Source organism: Cibotium barometz, chromosome 58 (genome assembly GCF_041138505.1).
Source record: "Cibotium barometz isolate CiBa-2024 chromosome 58, ASM4113850v1, whole genome shotgun sequence".
NCBI lineage: Eukaryota > Viridiplantae > Streptophyta > Polypodiopsida > Cyatheales > Cibotiaceae > Cibotium > Cibotium barometz.
In genome coordinates, this window is record NC_141103.1 from 17,545,578 (window position 1) to 17,563,812 (window position 18,235).

Sequence of the window (18,235 nt, forward strand, 5' to 3'; positions counted from 1 at the left end):
AGAATCTACTAGGAGAGAATAAAGGGTAGCATGAGAAGATTTAAGAAGTGTGGAGATATTCTGGAAGAGGTGGAGAGAATCAAGCAAAAGAGGTGGAGTGAATCAAGGAGAAATCAATGGGATGGATGTAAACTCTATAAATTGAGGCATTGACCTAACGAGGATTTACTGATTTTTGATTATCTATGCCTACATTAAGCTATTAGTTAATTGCTCACTAATCACTTTATTAATGATATTGATTCTAGTATTTGATCCACCATAACTCATCATATTGCTCTAATTTTAACATGGTATCAAAGCCAAGCCTAGAATTCATCAAGTTTATGAGTCCATTATCTAGTTAATTAAAATTAGTAGATAATTAAAAATAATCAAAAATTTTAATTATTTTCAACTAACCTCTGTACCCCCAGCCAGTGGGTGGAGGAGCTCCCTCTTCTTGCATACTCAATATTAGCCCAAACCCTTCTAGCCCAACATAGCCAACTCATCTATGCTCCAGCCAGTCTAATCAGAAGCGCAAACTGTCGCCTAGAACTCCAAAAATTTACAAATTCGATGGCATCATTTTTCAGAAAGAAATTTGATATTTCTACTTCATCTAATCAAATTGGTCTAATTCTTTATAGCTTCAAGAGTTTTCAAGCATGCTCTACAAGCTGGTGAAGTCAAAAATTGATTTGATCAAGTCTACAGTGAGATCTAAGCTCTTCATCAAATCTGCATGTGACTTTGATAAAACAGAGATTAAGCATTCAATGTTTGATCAAATCTTGTGTTTCTTGGCTTAATCCTCTACTAGACTAATTGCTATTGATGGCCTTGAAAGCATTTGAACTCATTTGAAGTCTAAGGTCCCAGATCTGGACTCCCTGCATACTCTGTTTTTTGCACACAAAACAAAAGATTAATTTGCTAATCAATAATTAATCAATACTAATCATTATATTTTGATACAATTGAGAATTCAAATTAATCATTAGATATCTGATACAAATTCCTATAACTTCAAATTACAATTCGGAGTTGGTTTAATACTCCAACCATTCCGTACAAATTGATTACCCTTGATTTAATGTAATTTCTAGTAAAATTATGCTGATAAATTTATGATAATCATCATTTTGCATTGACTGAAAGAAGAGAAAGACATGGACGCGTAAAGAGAAGCTGCCACGACAAGAAGACTGAAGACAAGAGAAGATGTAAGGCTCTAAAGAGTGAGGAGCCATGTGAATCTCTGAGAGAGAGAGAGAGAGAGAGAGAGAGAGAGAGAGAGAGAGACCCCACAACCCAATGTAACCTGTCCCAACAAAGTAAAACCACCTCTGAGCCACCGATGATGTAGACCACGTGGTAGATGTATGTGAGCACTTTAGTCAAGGTCGCGAGCACTTGTAGTAAGCCTTGGACACATAGAGAGAGTGTCAAGGACTATGAGTTTAGGAACTTCAGGCACTGGTCGCCAGAGCGGACTATCAAGTAAGAGAGAAACTTGGTATAGGGTCCAGGTGTGCTAAGTTAACTTGAGGGGAGGTGTGCTAGACACTGGTCGCGGACTATCAAGTAAGAGGAAAACTTGGTATAGGATCCAGGTGTTCTAGGAGTATTCACTTGAGGAAAACTGTTGAAATATACAAGTGAATAGGATGTGTGCGGGAACAAGCCCTTGGTTAGAGGCTGTAAAAGAGAATCTGTAAATATGAGAATCGGTGAAAAGGTGAGAAGAATCTACTGGGAGAGAATAAAGGATAGCATGAGAAGATTTAGGAAGTGTGGAGATATTCTGTGAAAGGTGGAGAGAATCAAGCAAAAGAGGTGGAGTGAATCAAGGAAAAATCAGTGGAATTAGATGCTTGGATATAAACTCTATAAATTGAGGCATTGGCCTAATGAGAATTTGCTGGTGTTTGATTATCCATGCTTACATTAAGCTATTAATTAATTGCTCACTAATTACGTCTTAATTATTATCTAATCACTTTGTTAATGATGTTGATTCTAGTATTTGATCCACCATAGCTCATCACATTGCTCTAATTTTAACAGTAGAGAGACAACAAAGTCACAATCAAGCAGCTCAAAAAGTGGATCACTACTACACAATTCATACTGTTTGCAAACACCCTTCTAACAGCATATGTACCATATTGAGATGCACCTTTAAAAGTTTTGGGCATCACGGTAAAGCTTCAGAAGTGAAACATGTCCATTGATAACAACATTATGCAGCAAACCATCTCGAAATTTTTGGCTTGAGGTTTCTCCTCGTATGTGCTGGCAATCACATTCATATGTCAACAGCTATAGCAAAGCTACTTCATCCTTCCCCTCTTCCTTCCTTCTTAATGGGGCTTTACATAAGTGAGAGCCTATCAAGCTAATTTAAGCATTTATACGTGTACAGGGAATAATGACCTGCAGTGGCTCAGATGAGCAAGGAGCACATATGATGGGAGTACTATTCCCATATAATATTTCCTATACTTGAAGAATATGAGGGTTTTCTTTCCAAAAGGTGTCACTGATAATGTCTCCATGTTCAATAGTTAACACATATCTGGATTTTATAGAAAGCTTGGCACCATTTCCCATGTTGACAGGCTCTTCTAACTGTAACAAGACAAAATGCAGTATCTGATTTCCAAATTACATCATATTCATTCTACGAAACATGCAATTTTTCCCCCCAAAAAAAGCTCTATTTTACCTTTTTCCTAAATACATATGAGCCTTTTCGAAATATTCTAGGAAGGTCATTGTAATTGATCCCGAAACACTTAAACAGCATTTCATTTTTGAAGTCAGCTCTGGTTCCCTGCATTCATAAAAATGACCTTAAAGGATCACATAAGCATCTATGTTTTCTGTTTTCCTTGAAATGCTGCATATATATGTATGTATGTATGTATGCATACATAGATATACGCATAATCTCTCTCTCTCTCTCTCTCTCTCTCTCTCCACACACACACACACATATCACATTTCATTTTTTAAGTGGGCTCTGCTTCCCTTCATGCATCAACATGACCTTAAAGGATCACATAAGACTCCAAGCATCTATGTTTTCTGTTTTCCTTGCAATGCTGCATATATATGTATTGTATTATGTACATATGTATGCATAAACAGATATAAATACATACATGCATGCATATTATGCATTGATATCTCTCTCTCTCTCTCTCTCTCTCTCTCTCTCTCTATATATATATATATATATATATATATATATATATATATATATATAATTATTATATATATTTCAAGTCAGCTCTGGTTGGCTGCATGCATCAAAATGACCTTAAAGGATCACACAAGACTCCAAGCATCTATGCTTTCTGTCTTCCTCAAAATGCTGCATATATATTTATGTACGCATGCAAGCATGTGTATGTATGTATGTATGCATGTAAGAATGCCTATGTATGTATGTATATATATAGGTCATAGGGGCCTTTTATACCAGAAGCCCCTCATTCCCCACTTGTGGAGCACTTACAGCAAACCCCCCACAGCACACATCCTCAGCACTTGTACAACCTGTTGTGAGCAACAAACACAATTACTTCTCCAACTATGGTCCATATTTTTTCAAGTAGTGCAGATGCATACTTGCTGTATTATCCTGGTGGTCTGTGTTTCTGTTGCCATCTCCCTTTTGGACCTGAATTCTTCGAATTAGAGGCAATGAGTCTAACCAGGTGCTTCCTGTGTACCGAAAGGATATTGGTAAAATGAGAGTCATCAGCTCAGAGCTGTTAGGCATCCAGATTCCAGCGAGGCAATTTGACCCTTTAGAGCCTCCGGCGGGCCCCCCACCCCCCCCCTTCCCTTTTGCAGATGAACCCTTCTTCCTCTCCCACCTTCTGCTCTGGCTCTCTCTCTCTCTCTCTCTCTCTCTCTCTCTCTCTCTCTCTCTCTCTCTCGCATGAATATTGATGCACTCCCGCCTTTTGCTTACAGCCTGGACTGCCCGTTCTTAGATCTCAGCCGTTCAGAGCCATGCTTACATGGACACACACCTCTCACATGGTATTCGGAGTGCTATTGGACAGAATAGCACCTCTTCACACCAGCTGAGGATAGAGACAGGTCGATATGAGGATATAGCACTAGAGAACCGCATATGCCAGCTTTGCCATCAGGAGGTGGAGTCGGAGGAACACTATATATGTCGTTGTACTGTCTACTATGAGATCCGAGGGAGGTACCACTGCCTGTTCCGTGAAGGCTTTGGACCTTTGCGGTCGGATCATGGACTTTGAGGACCAAAGGTGCTTAGGGCTCTTCATACTTGAGCTTAGACGCCATAGAGAGAGCCTATTGGATCGCGTCCACGACTCCCTCACCATCGGCAGATTCGAGCCATCATTGCCCACCACCGGAGGAGTTTACCGCGACGATTCAGTGGTTCATCTTTCAGCTCTTAGCTCTCTTAGGATGTTACTATTTTTTTTTCCGAGAAAAGATCCTTTCATTAGTTATATAAAAACGCCCGTAGGGCTACAAAAGATCTCTCCTGCTCATAAGAGAAACAGAGCAGTGAATACAGCAAGGCAGCCCGGGAGACTCTCCCTAGGTGCTGCAAAATACAAGCATCAGTACAAAGGACTGAGGGGCTAAATCATACAATAGGGGGGGGGGGGGAAGCCAAACAGGTGGCCTGTAATGCCAATGGGGGGATCCCGTGTGTAAGGTATAGAAGGGGCCGCTGCGCCAGGTGGTGTGAAAGGCCTGGCACCGCAAGATCGCCTCATCCGAGTCGCCCCGAATGCGGTCATACTGTCCTCGCAGGGTGTGGATCAACTCCTGCCAAATCCCCCGTACAGTCTCTGCTGGTGGCTCCAGTCTCCCCTCAAAGGCCGTGAAACACCGGGCCCTCCAGGTGAACCAGATGGTGAGGCTGCTGAGGAGCTCCCATCGTAAATCCCTCTCCTGTGTCCAGCTGGCGGACGAGAAATCCGGTGCCGGAACCAGGCGAGGCTGGCCCCTAATGAATCTGATGGCCTGACTGTCCTGCTCCATCTCATAGCCCATAGCAGGCCCTGACGAAGTCAACCAAGCAGCGGCACCCCACGTAAACATACCCTCTGGAGAGAGGGGGGCCAGAATACGCAGCATCCGTAGCCAAATCTGCTGCGCCTGAGGGCAATCCCAAAGGCAATGTCTCTGTGTCTCCATAGGGTGGCCGCATCGGACGCAGGCCGCCGGAAGACCGCTGTAAACAAGCCAAATGCCAACTGCTGAGTCCCTGTGGGGGCGACCAGCCACTGGAAAGTCGAGATCCTGCGGACCTATCGACTAGCCCAGAGCCGAGCCCAAAAATCCTCCAGGAAATCCTGTGAGAGTCTCTGTAGCCGCCAATGCCCCGCTGCAGCTGGAGAGACCATCCTCCTCGCCGTCAAAATATGCCGCCCGAGCCGAACTGTATACTGGAAAAAGGTGATCTCTGTGGCCTCAAGGGATGCATAAGGATCATGCCACTCGTACTCCCCAAGGTCCCACTGTAGCCGGGCCAAGGGACGCGCTGCATATGCCCATGTGCGCCAATCCGGGAGCACATCTGCAGGGTCGGGGTCAATATGCCACTTCCGAGAAGCGGCGGCCACTACCCGTATCCTCTGAAAGGTGCACTCTGCAACCAAAGGCGACTCCACCTCCACTCTCTGAAGTCTGCCCTCATCCTGAATCTCATAGTAGAGGCATCTGCCATCCTCAGTGCAAGCTCTGACAGCAATCAGGATCTCCAACTGTGTAAAGGCTCCCATCCACCATGGGGCCACTGGCTCGAAAGGCGTGAACCACTCCTCTGTGAGTGCCTCCTGAATATCATCCCTCATAATCAACCCCCCTCTGAAGTGACTCAGCCTCTCCACCTGGATCTCCTCTGGGAGACTGCAGAAGGCCTGCCAGTCTCCAAAGCTACATGCTGGGCCTGCCGCTAAAGGTCCCAAGGCTAGACGAGGCCGAGAACCCAACATATGACCCTGCTCTGTGCGAACCGCTGGGCTCCAGATGAGCGGCTGTCTGGCCCGCTCCTCAACACAAGAAGGAGGTCGCTGAGAGAGCCCCGGTCTCAGCAGCTCCCAAGCTCTCAGGATGCTCAAAGCAAATCTGTCCTCCCATCCTCTACTGAGGCCAGTCCTCCTCATCTCTATGAAGATCCAGCGAATCTCTGGTGCCCAAGTGCCCCCTGCTGGGGGAGCCCGAGTAGCTTCAACTTCATAGAAACCTCATTGATCTTCTTTAGAATGAGAAAAGGTTCAAAGCTCCGAAACGATAACTTTGGGCATCGCTTGTCCACTTGTTTCAACCTTTGCTTCATGATCCTGAGATATATATACCTGTCAGAATGCACAGCGGAAATGAAGACAACTGCTATAGAGAGCAATACACAGATGAAAGAGAGAGGGAAGCTGTGTAACTTTGCTATATACACCAATAAATCCCAGAAAATAAACATGGAGTGTGGGGACAAGGGGCCATTTTATACGGCCCCTGGCTGCTGGTCGGCCAGCCCAAAGTCAGCCAACAGCTGCCCTAGCAGCCCATGACCAGTAAAATACCCAGTCGACCAGTAGAAGGGCAATCGGCCAGCACTAAAGTACAGTCGGGCAACACCAGATCAGTCGGTTAGGCAGCACAAACATAGTCGGCCAGTCATCTGGGGCAGCCGACAGCCCATACACAGCTCCAAAAAAATAGGAAAAAATATGGAGAGAGAGGAAAAATGGGAAGACACTAAATACAAGCGAGCACACCCACAATAGAGGCCCTGGCATAGTGTACAAACAGGAGATGACTGCTAAGAATACCTAGATGAATCCAGGAACATGCCCAAATTCACCTTTTAGGAACCTGCATGTTATATACTCATGGTGGTCAACCCACAAGACTATATAACTATCAACTCCATTATGCATAGTATGGACTAGATACTACGACATCCCCACTAACGTCATCAGTGCCCAATAGTGGGTGTAGAACTCTGTATCAAGATATGCTCTCACACACGCACTCCACACATAAGAGCATATATTCACACAAACCCTTCGTACTGAGTTTCTGTCAAACCTCCAAAGATGCAGGGTAGACTCGACCATAATGAAGCCTAGCACTAAGGGAAGTAGCAAATAGAAACCCAATCTCCTTCCTAGAAGCTCACATCTCTTCTATCCTTGTTGGCGTGTTGAGTATAGGCCTCCTACGCTTTAGCCAACCTGTCTTTCACAGACTCCAAAATCTCCTAGTAAGACTCTGTCAATCGGTTAGCTTCAGGCACTGAGGATGACGTCCTGGTCAAAAATGACTAGAACACTCTTCCAAGTGTTGCTTCATATGGAGTCTTGCTAATAGCTGAAGAAAATGAGTCATTCAGCTTAAACTAAAGGTAAAAATGGTTCCCACTTACCTTGCTGGTCATGAACTTATCACTTGAGCACGTCGAACGCCAATCATAGTAACAAAAAAACCTGTTTCTAGCTTTCAAAACTTCTAAACGGTTTTTAAAAACCTCGAAACCTCTCAAGTACGGCAATTTCGCCCAAATTTAAGGTTTCGTTTTTTCCCCCCCCCCCCTGATTTTTCTGAGATTTTTTTATTTTTGTTTTTCTTCCATATCCTCCTCATCACCTTCCTTCCCTCTTCTTCTCCTACCTTCCTCCTTCCCTTTTCCATCTTTTGCTACTTCTCTCACCTCTACTCCTTCCTTCATTCTCTTCTTCTCTCCTCCTCTTCTTCTCCCTTGCTCTTCTCCTCTCTTCTTTCCCCTTTTTCTTCATACACCATCCTTCAATGTCTTAAATCTTTTCCGATATCTACTTACTCTTCTTCAATTTCTTAAGAGTCCTTGATTGAACCACTTGTGGCATCTTTCAAGCAAAATTGTCATAATGTCTCACCAAAATAAGGATGGTTCCCAGAGATGTGTGAGAAGACACCATTTTTTCATCATTACACTGTTTTTAGATGGCTACTATAAGTTCCTTAAGTATTTGTACTTTATGAAATTATTGATTTTTCGAAACCTTGTGGTTTCTTAGCCAAGGGACGAAACCTTTCGAAACAAAACCCGAAAAACCTCGAAACATTTCTTGTGACTATGACGCCAATTAATTGTAAATCTCCATCCGACCGTCCATTTGTGGATGAAATGCACTCGAAAAATTCAACTTAGTTCCAAAGTTATTAAATAATGCCCTCCAGAAATGATTGGTAAACTTGGCATCTCAATCTGACACAATGGTCCTAGATATGCCACCTATGGGGTACCAATGCATGATAAACAACCTAGCAACATCTTCAACAGTAACGTTAGCCCTACAAGAAATAAGCATAACAAATTTGCTAAAATGATCAAACATTGCGTATTACGCTCACCCGGACTAGGAGGCAAGCCCGTCACAAAATCCATTGAGATATCCTGAAAAGATCCTTCCGGAATAGGTGAAAGTTGTAACAACTCTATCTTCTTCCCAGCGAGGAGCTTTCACTTTTTGACAAATGAAACAGTGCTGCACATGAGTGAACAGCCTTATTCAAGGCCAATAAAATTGCCGCTCTAGCTCCTCCAAAGTCGAGTTCATGCACCTATGACTACTTGTAAATGGCATCGTGGGCATCGTGGAGAAGAGTTGCTTGGAATTGTTTCAACACACAAAGGCGACTTTTGAAAAAAGCCAATCATCGCGAATCAAAAAATGGCATGGTCTGTGGGGTCCAATGCCGAATCCGCATACTTGTGCTTCATCTGGTCTAGTCGTGTACTAGTAAGATCCATCTGTAAGGATTGGATGTAGGACACGGTTTCTTTCCTACTCAAGGCATTGGCCACTGGGTTGGCCTTGCCTGGAATGTACTCGATCATTTCACCAAACTACTGGAAAATCTGGCTCCAGTAGTGTTGACGGTCGCTCCGATTTGCCCTGGGCATCGTTTGAAGCTAGCGCAAACCCTGGTGATCTCTGCAAACATCAAAGTCATGACCATAAAGAAAATGCTTTCAATGCTTTCGGGCATGTATCACTACGAAGAGTTCCAGCTCACATACCCAATAAGCTTACGGGACATATAAGCAACCGGATGCCCATTTTGCTCCGATAGCGATGTTACTCGCATTGGTGATCACCTGGAATGGGTCATCCCAGGAGGCTAATGCTAAACAAGGAGCCTCATATAATACAACCTTAAGGTCCGTGAAAGCCTATAATCCACAAGGGGTCATGTGAATCTATTGCCTCCAAGTCTTGACACCTTTAAGTCGAGACGTCAAAAAACTTGTCGATGTGGGTGGCAAATGCCCACAAACGACCGAATGTCATATGCAATTTTTAGAATCTCCCAATTAAGGATATCTGCCACCTTTGCAGAGTCTAATCAATTGCATTCGACACTCATTATATATCTGAGGTAATGAACCTTGTATAGATAAAACTTTAATTTTTTTTCATTGACATAAAGCTCATTGCTTTCTAGAATTTTTCTCACTTTTTCAACGTCAATGTCATGCTGCTCTTCTGTAGCTGAATACATCAATATGTCATCCAAAAAAATGACGACACACTTGCCTATCAAGTCCCTAAAAACCTGCATCATCATACGGTTAAATGTAGCTGGGGCATGACCACGAGCTCGTAGTGGGCCTGCTCAGTTAGGAATGCGGTTTTGGAGATGTCCCCATCCACAATTCGTACCTGATGGTACCCATTTTTGAGGTCAATCTTGAAAACACCTTAGTGCCATTCAACCTCTCTAAGATGTAATCAATCCAAGGTTTTGGAAACTTGCCTTGATCATTAGCTTGTTGATAATCTACGCAAAGCTGAGAGGATCCATCCTTCTTTTTCACAAAAAGAATCGGGACTGTGAATAGAGACACTAGAGCGTATGAAACCCTCACAGCAATTCGTGGAGTTGACAGTCCAACTCCATCTCCTTGGCCTTGCTCAAGCAATATGGAAACTTGCTTGGGGTTTCGGAACCTAGAAGGAGTTCGGTCTAGATGGAGGAAGCTTAGAAGGCAGGTTGTCCCAAAGAAAAATCTTCTCAAACCGGTCATGTAGGGCCTTGTACTCCTCCGAAGCTCTCGTAACAATCTAGGTGGCCTGAACATAGATCACCGCACATTGTGCACCTTTCCGAATCTCTCTTTTAGCCTGGATATGGCTAATGACCGTCAAGTTAGGTATCCCTGGTTCACACTTAATGATCAGAGAAGTCTTTGACACGATTTGGGTAATCCGGAATGTGGGCTGCTCCCAATCAACGTTTGGGGTAAACTTATGAAATCACTGGATCCCTAAGATGATGCCTGCACCTACAAGAGGGGCAACCATGAAATCACGCACAAATTATGTAGATGACTAACTTAGCATGACGAGCTTCAAACTCAATGCTCGTTGTAATGCCTGTGCTAAATCCCTCCACTTTCTTATCTACCGACCTTAACGGAAAATGAGCTCACCGAGCGGCATATTCCATGACCACATCCTCCATACTACCACTGTCAAACAGGACGACTCCTCTCTAGCCACCTATGCTGCTATCAAACATGACAATGACTCTCTAACCACCTATGTAGCAAATCATTTCGCTCATACTCCTAGTCACGGTTGCCCTTCTGCTTATCTTCGATCTCGCGACTGACAATTGCGCCAACCGAAGGAGTCGGAGTTGGAGAACTAGCGCCTAGGCGGTTGGTGTGAGAGGCTAGCTCACCCCACTGAAGCTGTTGAGGCCGGGGTGGTAGTTGTTGGAAATAAGTGCACACTAGGTGTACTCTTTTCCTAGTCTAGTATAAACTTTTGTCTTGAGTCTTGTGTGTCTGCCATGTGGCATCTTATTTGTCCCACATATCAGCATGGCTACTATCTCTTGTACTACACACCTATATATTGTGGGTGTCACATCATAAGAAGTATCTAGCTTGTGTCTTGTCTACACTCATCTCAAGGTAACTCTTTGTCCTTCAATCTTGTTCTTATTTCACTTCTAGTCTTCTAGTTTCTAGCTCTTGTTTCCATATTTTTACATGGTATCAGAGCGAGGTTCCTCCTAGCCTCTTCAGCCCATTGCCTTCATCTCAGCCATCGGGCTGTCCTTATTCAAAGTTTTCGTGGAGCTGCTACTATTATCTCTCTTGGAGCTGCTGCTGCCCGTCATATTGGAACTGCTACAGCCCGCTGTATTGTTGCTGCTCTCCTTTGGCTGCCTTCTTCATCGACTCAAGGAACTGTCTCTGCCTGGGATTTATTGTGCATCATCTAGAGGCAGCTGCAGATCAACTTTCCTCCTGTTAACGAGCTATTTGCTGCATTCAGTTCTGCCATCGCTTCCTCTTGAAGAGTCTACAAGGTACTGTGCATTGTCTCCTTCAGTTTGCTGGTCAGTCCTTTTGTTATCCTCATATCTGCAAACTGCTGGTTCCTCATGCTTCGATGGGCTGTCACATGCTATGGCCTTGACAAGTGGTGAGAGAGCCGGCTCCTAAAAACAATTTGATCTCTTCTTTCATTCATTTCTACAATCTTGTAAGGGAATAGACACTGCCCTTGCATTTTAGCAAGAGGTAAGACCTTCCCACATGGCCTCTTCTACTCATTCTCCCATGTCTATCGACAAATTCAATGGGTCCAACTTTCATATTTGGCAAATCAAAATCAAGTGCCATCTTATGAAAGAAAGTCTTTGGGACGTTGTTCACCATGCTGCTCCCGAAGATTCCGACATTGAGCAAGTTGTCACTTATGTTCCCACTGCCAAGAATGACAAAGCCTATGCTATCATCTTGCTCGGTCTTGGAGATGATTACATTCATCACATCTCCGACATACAGTCTGCTTCTCGAGCATGGATCACTTTGGATACCCTTTTTGGACCCCGCTCTAAAAACTCTAAGATTGCACTTATGATCTCATTCTTTGATCTATATATGCAGGAGGGAGCTACTATAGCCTCTCATGTCAATTATCTTCGCACTACATCAGCCCCTACATCTACCTCAACCCATGTTGCTGCAGCATCTCCATCAACAGATCTTGCTGTTCATTCCTCATATGATGAAACGTGGGCTTTCTGATTACTTCATCTTTCTTGTCTACCACTTTGACCACCGATGATGTAGGTCAAGGGGTTCTAGTGTCTTACTCATTTTGCTTTTGGACCTCTCTCTTGTCCCTACCCAAGAGGCAGAGATTGCCCTTGAGGAGGGGATGTCTTCAAGGTCCATCTATTTGTCTACAGTCAGTATTTTGTCTATCTAATCTTGTCTGTCTGTCTATTTGTCTATCAATCTGACTATGTCTTGTTTTAGATCCATCTTGTCCCTACCCTTGTGGACCCATATGAGGATATCACTTGAGGAGGGGTGTCTCAGGATCTTTTCTATCTTGTCTTCTGTCTGTCTTTCAGTCTTGTCTTTTGTCTTCCTCCTAGTGTCCACTTAAGGAGGGTGTTGGAAATAAGTGCACACTAGGTGTACTCTTTTCCTAGTCTAGTATAAACTTTTGTCTTGAGTCTGTGTGTCTGCCATGTGGCATCTTATTTGTCCCACATATCAGCGTGGCTACTATCTCTTGTACTACACACCTATATATTGTGGGTGTCACATCATAACAAGTATCTAGCTTGTGTCTTGTCTACACTCATCTCAAGGTAACTCTTTATCCTTCAATCTTGTTCTTATTTCACTTCTAGTCTTCTAGTTTCTAGCTCTTGTTTCCATATTTTTACAGTAGTCTGTGCAAGGGCCTTCTCACTAGCTTCCATGCTTACACATGCGAAGACCAGGCCGGGAAATAGAAGACCGATTAACCATGCCGCAGATGTAGAACGTCCACTGGATCTAAGCGCAGACATTAAGTCCCCAGCATATCAAATTCCAGTTTACCGACACTTAGCGTAGACATAGTCCCCTGCCAACAAGGTGTCACTTCACATGACCCTTGGCGTAGACATGAGTCCCCTGCCAACCAGGCGTCATGTCCACTCTACCACTTGCACTCCGTGTTGGTACTCTTACCACACACCTTGGAGGAGAGGTGGGCTCAAGTATGTAACATAAAATTCTCAGGCATAGATATCCTGGTGCTCCATAAACATTTCTGCTACACATAGTTTATAAGCATTTCGGCCATTCACACTACCCTCTCAAGTGTCCATGTCCCCTTCCATCTGCTCTCTATTGTTTCACCCACACATGCTAGAAACAATCTTCAAGAGAGCACGTAGGACAAGAGAACACTACACAAGGTATGTGAACCATGAGTTCCATAAGTCCACTGCATCCCAAATAAAGGGAGCCAAAAAGAATAATTCATCCCCATAAAAAGGAGCCATAAACATAATCCATAAACCTGAGGATGGATCCAAATCCCTAGAAAAGAAGTCTAAGAAAAGAAGTCTAGGATGTATACCATAACTCTTACCACATGTCCATGCTGACCACACACCTTGGAGTAGAGGTGGACTTTATCCATAAAAGCATCATATCCATGAGATATTTCTTCTCTATAAATGTGGACAAATTCGTCCATAGAAATTTCTTGCAAAGTCCAATATCTATATAAATCTCGTCCAAGAAAGAAATCTCCCTAGATATAATCCATCCCAATAAAGGGAGCCATGAAAAGAATTCATCCCATTAAAGGAAGCCATGAGTCCATAAAGCCATCAAACTGAAGAATGCAAAAGATGACCATATATATATAGCCATGTCATATATTGCAGTCCTTGAGTATCATGCTCACAATAGAGATGACCTATAGATTCTAGGCTTCTCAACCATGAAAAGCATTTTTCCTAAAACACATTCAAGAAAAACATAAAACACTTTTCCTTGCATTTACACACAAGGATTAGGTGTTCAAAACACATAAATCAAAAAAGTAATAGCTTTGTAACCTCAAAGAATACTTAGCTCTTCTTCTTTGTCTAAAACATCATGAAGCCATGAGACAAATAGAACTCCATTATAGCTTGCTTTGAGCGTGAGAAGCAGCTTCCATAATACAAAGATAGAAGATACGGCACCTCCTCACAGACTCCAAGAAACCATAATGTTCACTTCCAATTATGCTTGGTATTGCTATGTGTAATCCTATCAATGGCCATAGTATGCACCTTAATAAGATCGTTCTCGCATAAGAATGAGAGAAAGCCTTATGCTCTAATACCAATGTGACTCGCCCGGGAAGCGCGGGAGTGAGGACATTATGCTTAGGGATGATCTCCCGCCCAGACTCCCCCCATCTCGTCCTGAGGACCATCATATCAATTTGGTCCTTGGATCCGAACCTCCTAGCAAATCCCCTATCGTCTTTCCAAGATTTTAGAGGGTGAGCTAGAAAAGTAGTTATCTGAGCTCCTCCGAGCCGGATTCGTTCGGCCATGTTCCTCACCATTTGCTGCACCTATCCTATTTGTCCAAAAGAAGGACAAGTCTGCATGCCTTTTGTGTAGACTATAGGGCATTAAACAAACTCACCATTAAGAATAAGTTTCCTATGCCAAGGATTTACATTTTGGAGCGTTTAGACGGTGCAAAATTATTCACTAAGATCAACCTCAAGAGTGGTTACCATCAAGTCCGCATTTTTGAAGCTGACATTCCAAAAACAGCTTTCCGAACAGAGTGTGGTCACTACAAGTTCGTAGTCATGCCCTTTGGGCTTACGAATGCACCCGCAACCTTCAATAAAATGATGTCCATTTTTTTCGCAGTCCTCTTGATAAGTGTGTTTTTATATTTCTTGATGACATACTTATATTCTCAGCCACTGCGGAGCAACATGAGAAAGATGTGGAGAAAGTCTTGCAACTTTGCATGTAAGATTTGTCAAAAAGTTAAGGTTCCACATACGAAAAAGGATGGGTTACTTCAACCTTTGCCTATCCCCGATGAACCTTTTATGCAATGAACCTTTTATCGACATTTCTATCGACTTTGTAGAGCGTCTACCAACATCCATCGGATCTCATAACACTCAGTGTTTTACCATTGTGGATCGCTTCAGTAAGTTCTGCATGCTCAGCATATGGTCACAGTTGAGGACGTAGCCCATCTTTTTCTCAAGCATTGGTACCCCATTTATGGTTTGCTTAGCACCATTACATCCGACAGGGATTCCAAGTTCACCTCGCATTTTTGGAGGGCATTATTCGAGAACTTTGGGACCAAGTTACAGTTGTCTAGTGCATTCTATCCACAGACAGACGGCCTCATGTCTAGATAGGAGGTCTACTAACTACGGGACTGGGGATGAAGATGAGATAGCCGCTATCGAAGAGGTAGAGGCTGTCTGAGCATAAACATAAATCAATGCTCCTTCCGCTCCCTTGCAGATAGCTTATTAGGCCTAGAGATGAGAAATCAACAAACTGCCAACAATGCTTCTATCCCCACGAATCATGACGGGCTTAGGAAAACCTTTACAAATAGTAAAAGTGTCCTGCCCCCAATCGGGAATAGGCTCATACTGATGAAACCACTCGATTCCTAAGATCATGTCACACCCCAAAAGAGGCGAGACAATGAAACCTCATTGGAATGAGGCCTTTTGAACTACAGGCAAACTGTTGTGCCTTTTGAGATATGTGGGTGCGGAGGCTAGGTGTAAACCCGTCCACATCCAAATGATATGGCACTAAACTACATCTCATTTTGGTAGCCAACGGGGGAGAGATGGCGTCCTCAAAACTGTCCATGTCAAATAGAACTACAAACTGGCGGCCCTTGGCAGAGCCATAAGCTCGGATGAGGCTTTTCTATGCAGCATCGCTCTCACCCTCCTGCTTTTAGCATTAAATACCACGGATGGCATAGGATGCATAGAAGGTAAAAGCTGAACTGCGTTTATGGTAGTAGGCGGGGCAGAAGGAGCAGGAGATGCTGTGGCAACCGTGGAAGAAGGTGGTTTAGAGATTTGCTCTGTTTGCCATTTCTGGCAATCCTTCTAACCATGCCCGATGGTATGACAAAAAAAACGTCTGTTCTCTGGCTGGTACTTCCCTTGCTCCTCTGGAGGAAGATAGCCTCCAGTCATGCCTGCTTTAGCCTTTTCCTCGGGGGTTTTCTCAGGTTTGGATTCCTTATCCTTCTTACCCCCTGAACTAGAGCTAGAACTGTCGTCCTTCTTAGTATCTTTAGAAGATGCATTACCTTTCCTCGGCTGCGAAGCATATTGCTATTGTTGGGGTTTAGTACTACACTGCAGTTGCTTAGGCTTGCCTCTGTTCATCTTCATTTCTTCATTTTGAGCCAGAGGCAAAGCCGGTCATATGTGCTGGGTTCAAAATTACAAACTATGAACCAGATGTTGGGATCTAATCCACGAATGAATTGATCCATCTTGGCCTGCTCAGATAACCCTAACAGTTGTGCTACAGTTATAACCTGAACGGAAAATTGAAGTACGGGTGACCCATTCTATCCGAGTCCATAGAACTCATCTGCCAAGTTGGTGAAATACTGGGAAGGGAGAAATCTGGTCTTAAGGTCATGGACAAAGGTATCCCAGCGAAAAGTTGTGACACCTGTGATGTGATCTGTATGGATACTAGACCAATGTTACCACCAAGTGATTGCCTCAGCCGTGAGGTGGGGAGCCACTATGTGGACTTTGTGTCTCGAGGATCTGTTAGCTTAGCCAATGGAAAATAAGAATTAAACTAATGAATAAATTGATTGACAACTAAATGATCACACTTCCTAAAATTCGGTTGAGTTCGGATGACGGTTGTCAATGTCACGCAGTTCTGGCTGGTGGTACCTATGGGTGGGGAAACTGAAGAGAGGTGCTGATACTTCAGATGCAAGGCCTCCTTTTCCCGTTGGTGTTTGAGTAACATGCGCTCTCAATCGAGCTCTTGATGGTGCTCCCAAGCGGCGAGTTCAGCCTCATGCCGGTCTTCTGCAAGCCTGTGTTGGGATTTCTCATAATCCCGTCTGTCTGCTTTTTCTTCCCGCCGTTTGGCTTCATCCTCTCATCTTTGTTGTTCCATCTGAAAGAAGAGGGTGACGAAGTCGGGTGACGAAGTCGGGGGTAACCGGAGAAGTGGGTTTTGCTACTGTTGCCTCCAAGAGTTGGAGACGCTCCATAAGAAGCTGTTTCTATGCTCGAAGTAGAGCTATGGTATCTGTGTAGTAGGCGGAAGAGCAAGGTCTCCTTCGGGGGAGACGCCTTCCTGCTGATGTGTACTCTTCTCTGTAGACATGTTACTAAAGTTGGTGGTCATGCCGGAGCGAAGTATGACAATCCAAGGATGCTCTCACGCTAGGATGCGGTGTGTGTGGACAAGCTGAATCTAATACCAATGTAACATGCAGTGGAATTATGCGTAATGAAGGATCTTGTCACACAAGTCTCACACCGCCTTCTTTAACTTGAGTTTCACTAGTCTTTAGCAATCCACTTTTATCACTTCAAACTTTAAGAGATGAGAGAGAGAGAGATCTGTACACCTTATTGGGTCCCAAATTACCCACTGAAGGCCCCCTCCTATTACTGGGAGTATTTTCTTTATTATCTTTGAAGAGAATGAATGAGGAATGACTTTGAACTGGATATAAGCCAAACGCAAGACCTTTGAAAGACCAAGAGTCGGGCTGAACTGTACACGGCTCTAGAAGCACCAATGATGACCGATCTCAAGCCTATGCACTCTTCCAATGGAATGTAGGAAGGCTGCAAATCAAAGGCTAAGAGAAGGGGCTGATTGGGACTGTTCTAGGCTGTATGTATATGCTGAAACTGAATGAATGAATGCGTTTTACCTTCACCGATAGGGCTGTAGCAAAACGATGAAGTGTGTGAATGCTGAAAACTGTATGTATGCTGAAAACGCTAGGTACTGAAGTGCTTCTACTGGCTGAATGCTGTTGATGCTGCGTTTTGATGATGATGGGCTGTATGCTCATGCATTGATGCTCCTTGTGCTGAAGGGAAATGCTTGACTCCAATGATTATGTGGTGGAATGAATGACTGCAATGCTGAGCTATTTATATGCTTCTCATGTGCTGGTCGGCTGGCTGAAAGCTGGCCGACTGCTTCACGACTTGCATAAATGGATAATGTTCGGAATAATATGGTAAAAATGCCAGATAAATGCTATTAAATATGGTAAAAATACTGGATGATATTCAAGGCTTCTGCAATGGTCTAGGTGGTCTATGTGCATATGAGATGAATGATATGAATGCAACCATGCTCTGATGCAAACCCTAAGGCT

At 43.8% G+C, this 18,235-nt stretch overlaps 1 protein-coding gene across 1 annotated transcript in view; it reads right to left on the reverse strand.

Moving 5' to 3' along the window:
• Nucleotides 1-2,086: 2,086 nt before the first annotated feature.
• The window catches only part of LOC147605978 (uncharacterized), a 39,058-nt gene continuing 22,909 nt past the window's right edge, over nt 2,087-18,235 (reverse strand). The window contains exons 6-7 of the mRNA XM_086792603.1: nt 2,714-2,821; nt 2,087-2,616 (exon numbers count right to left, since the gene is read on the reverse strand). Of these exons, the coding sequence (XP_086648729.1) occupies nt 2,485-2,616; nt 2,714-2,821 (240 nt within the window). The 3' untranslated portion in view covers nt 2,087-2,484. The remainder of the gene's footprint in view (nt 2,617-2,713; nt 2,822-18,235) is intronic.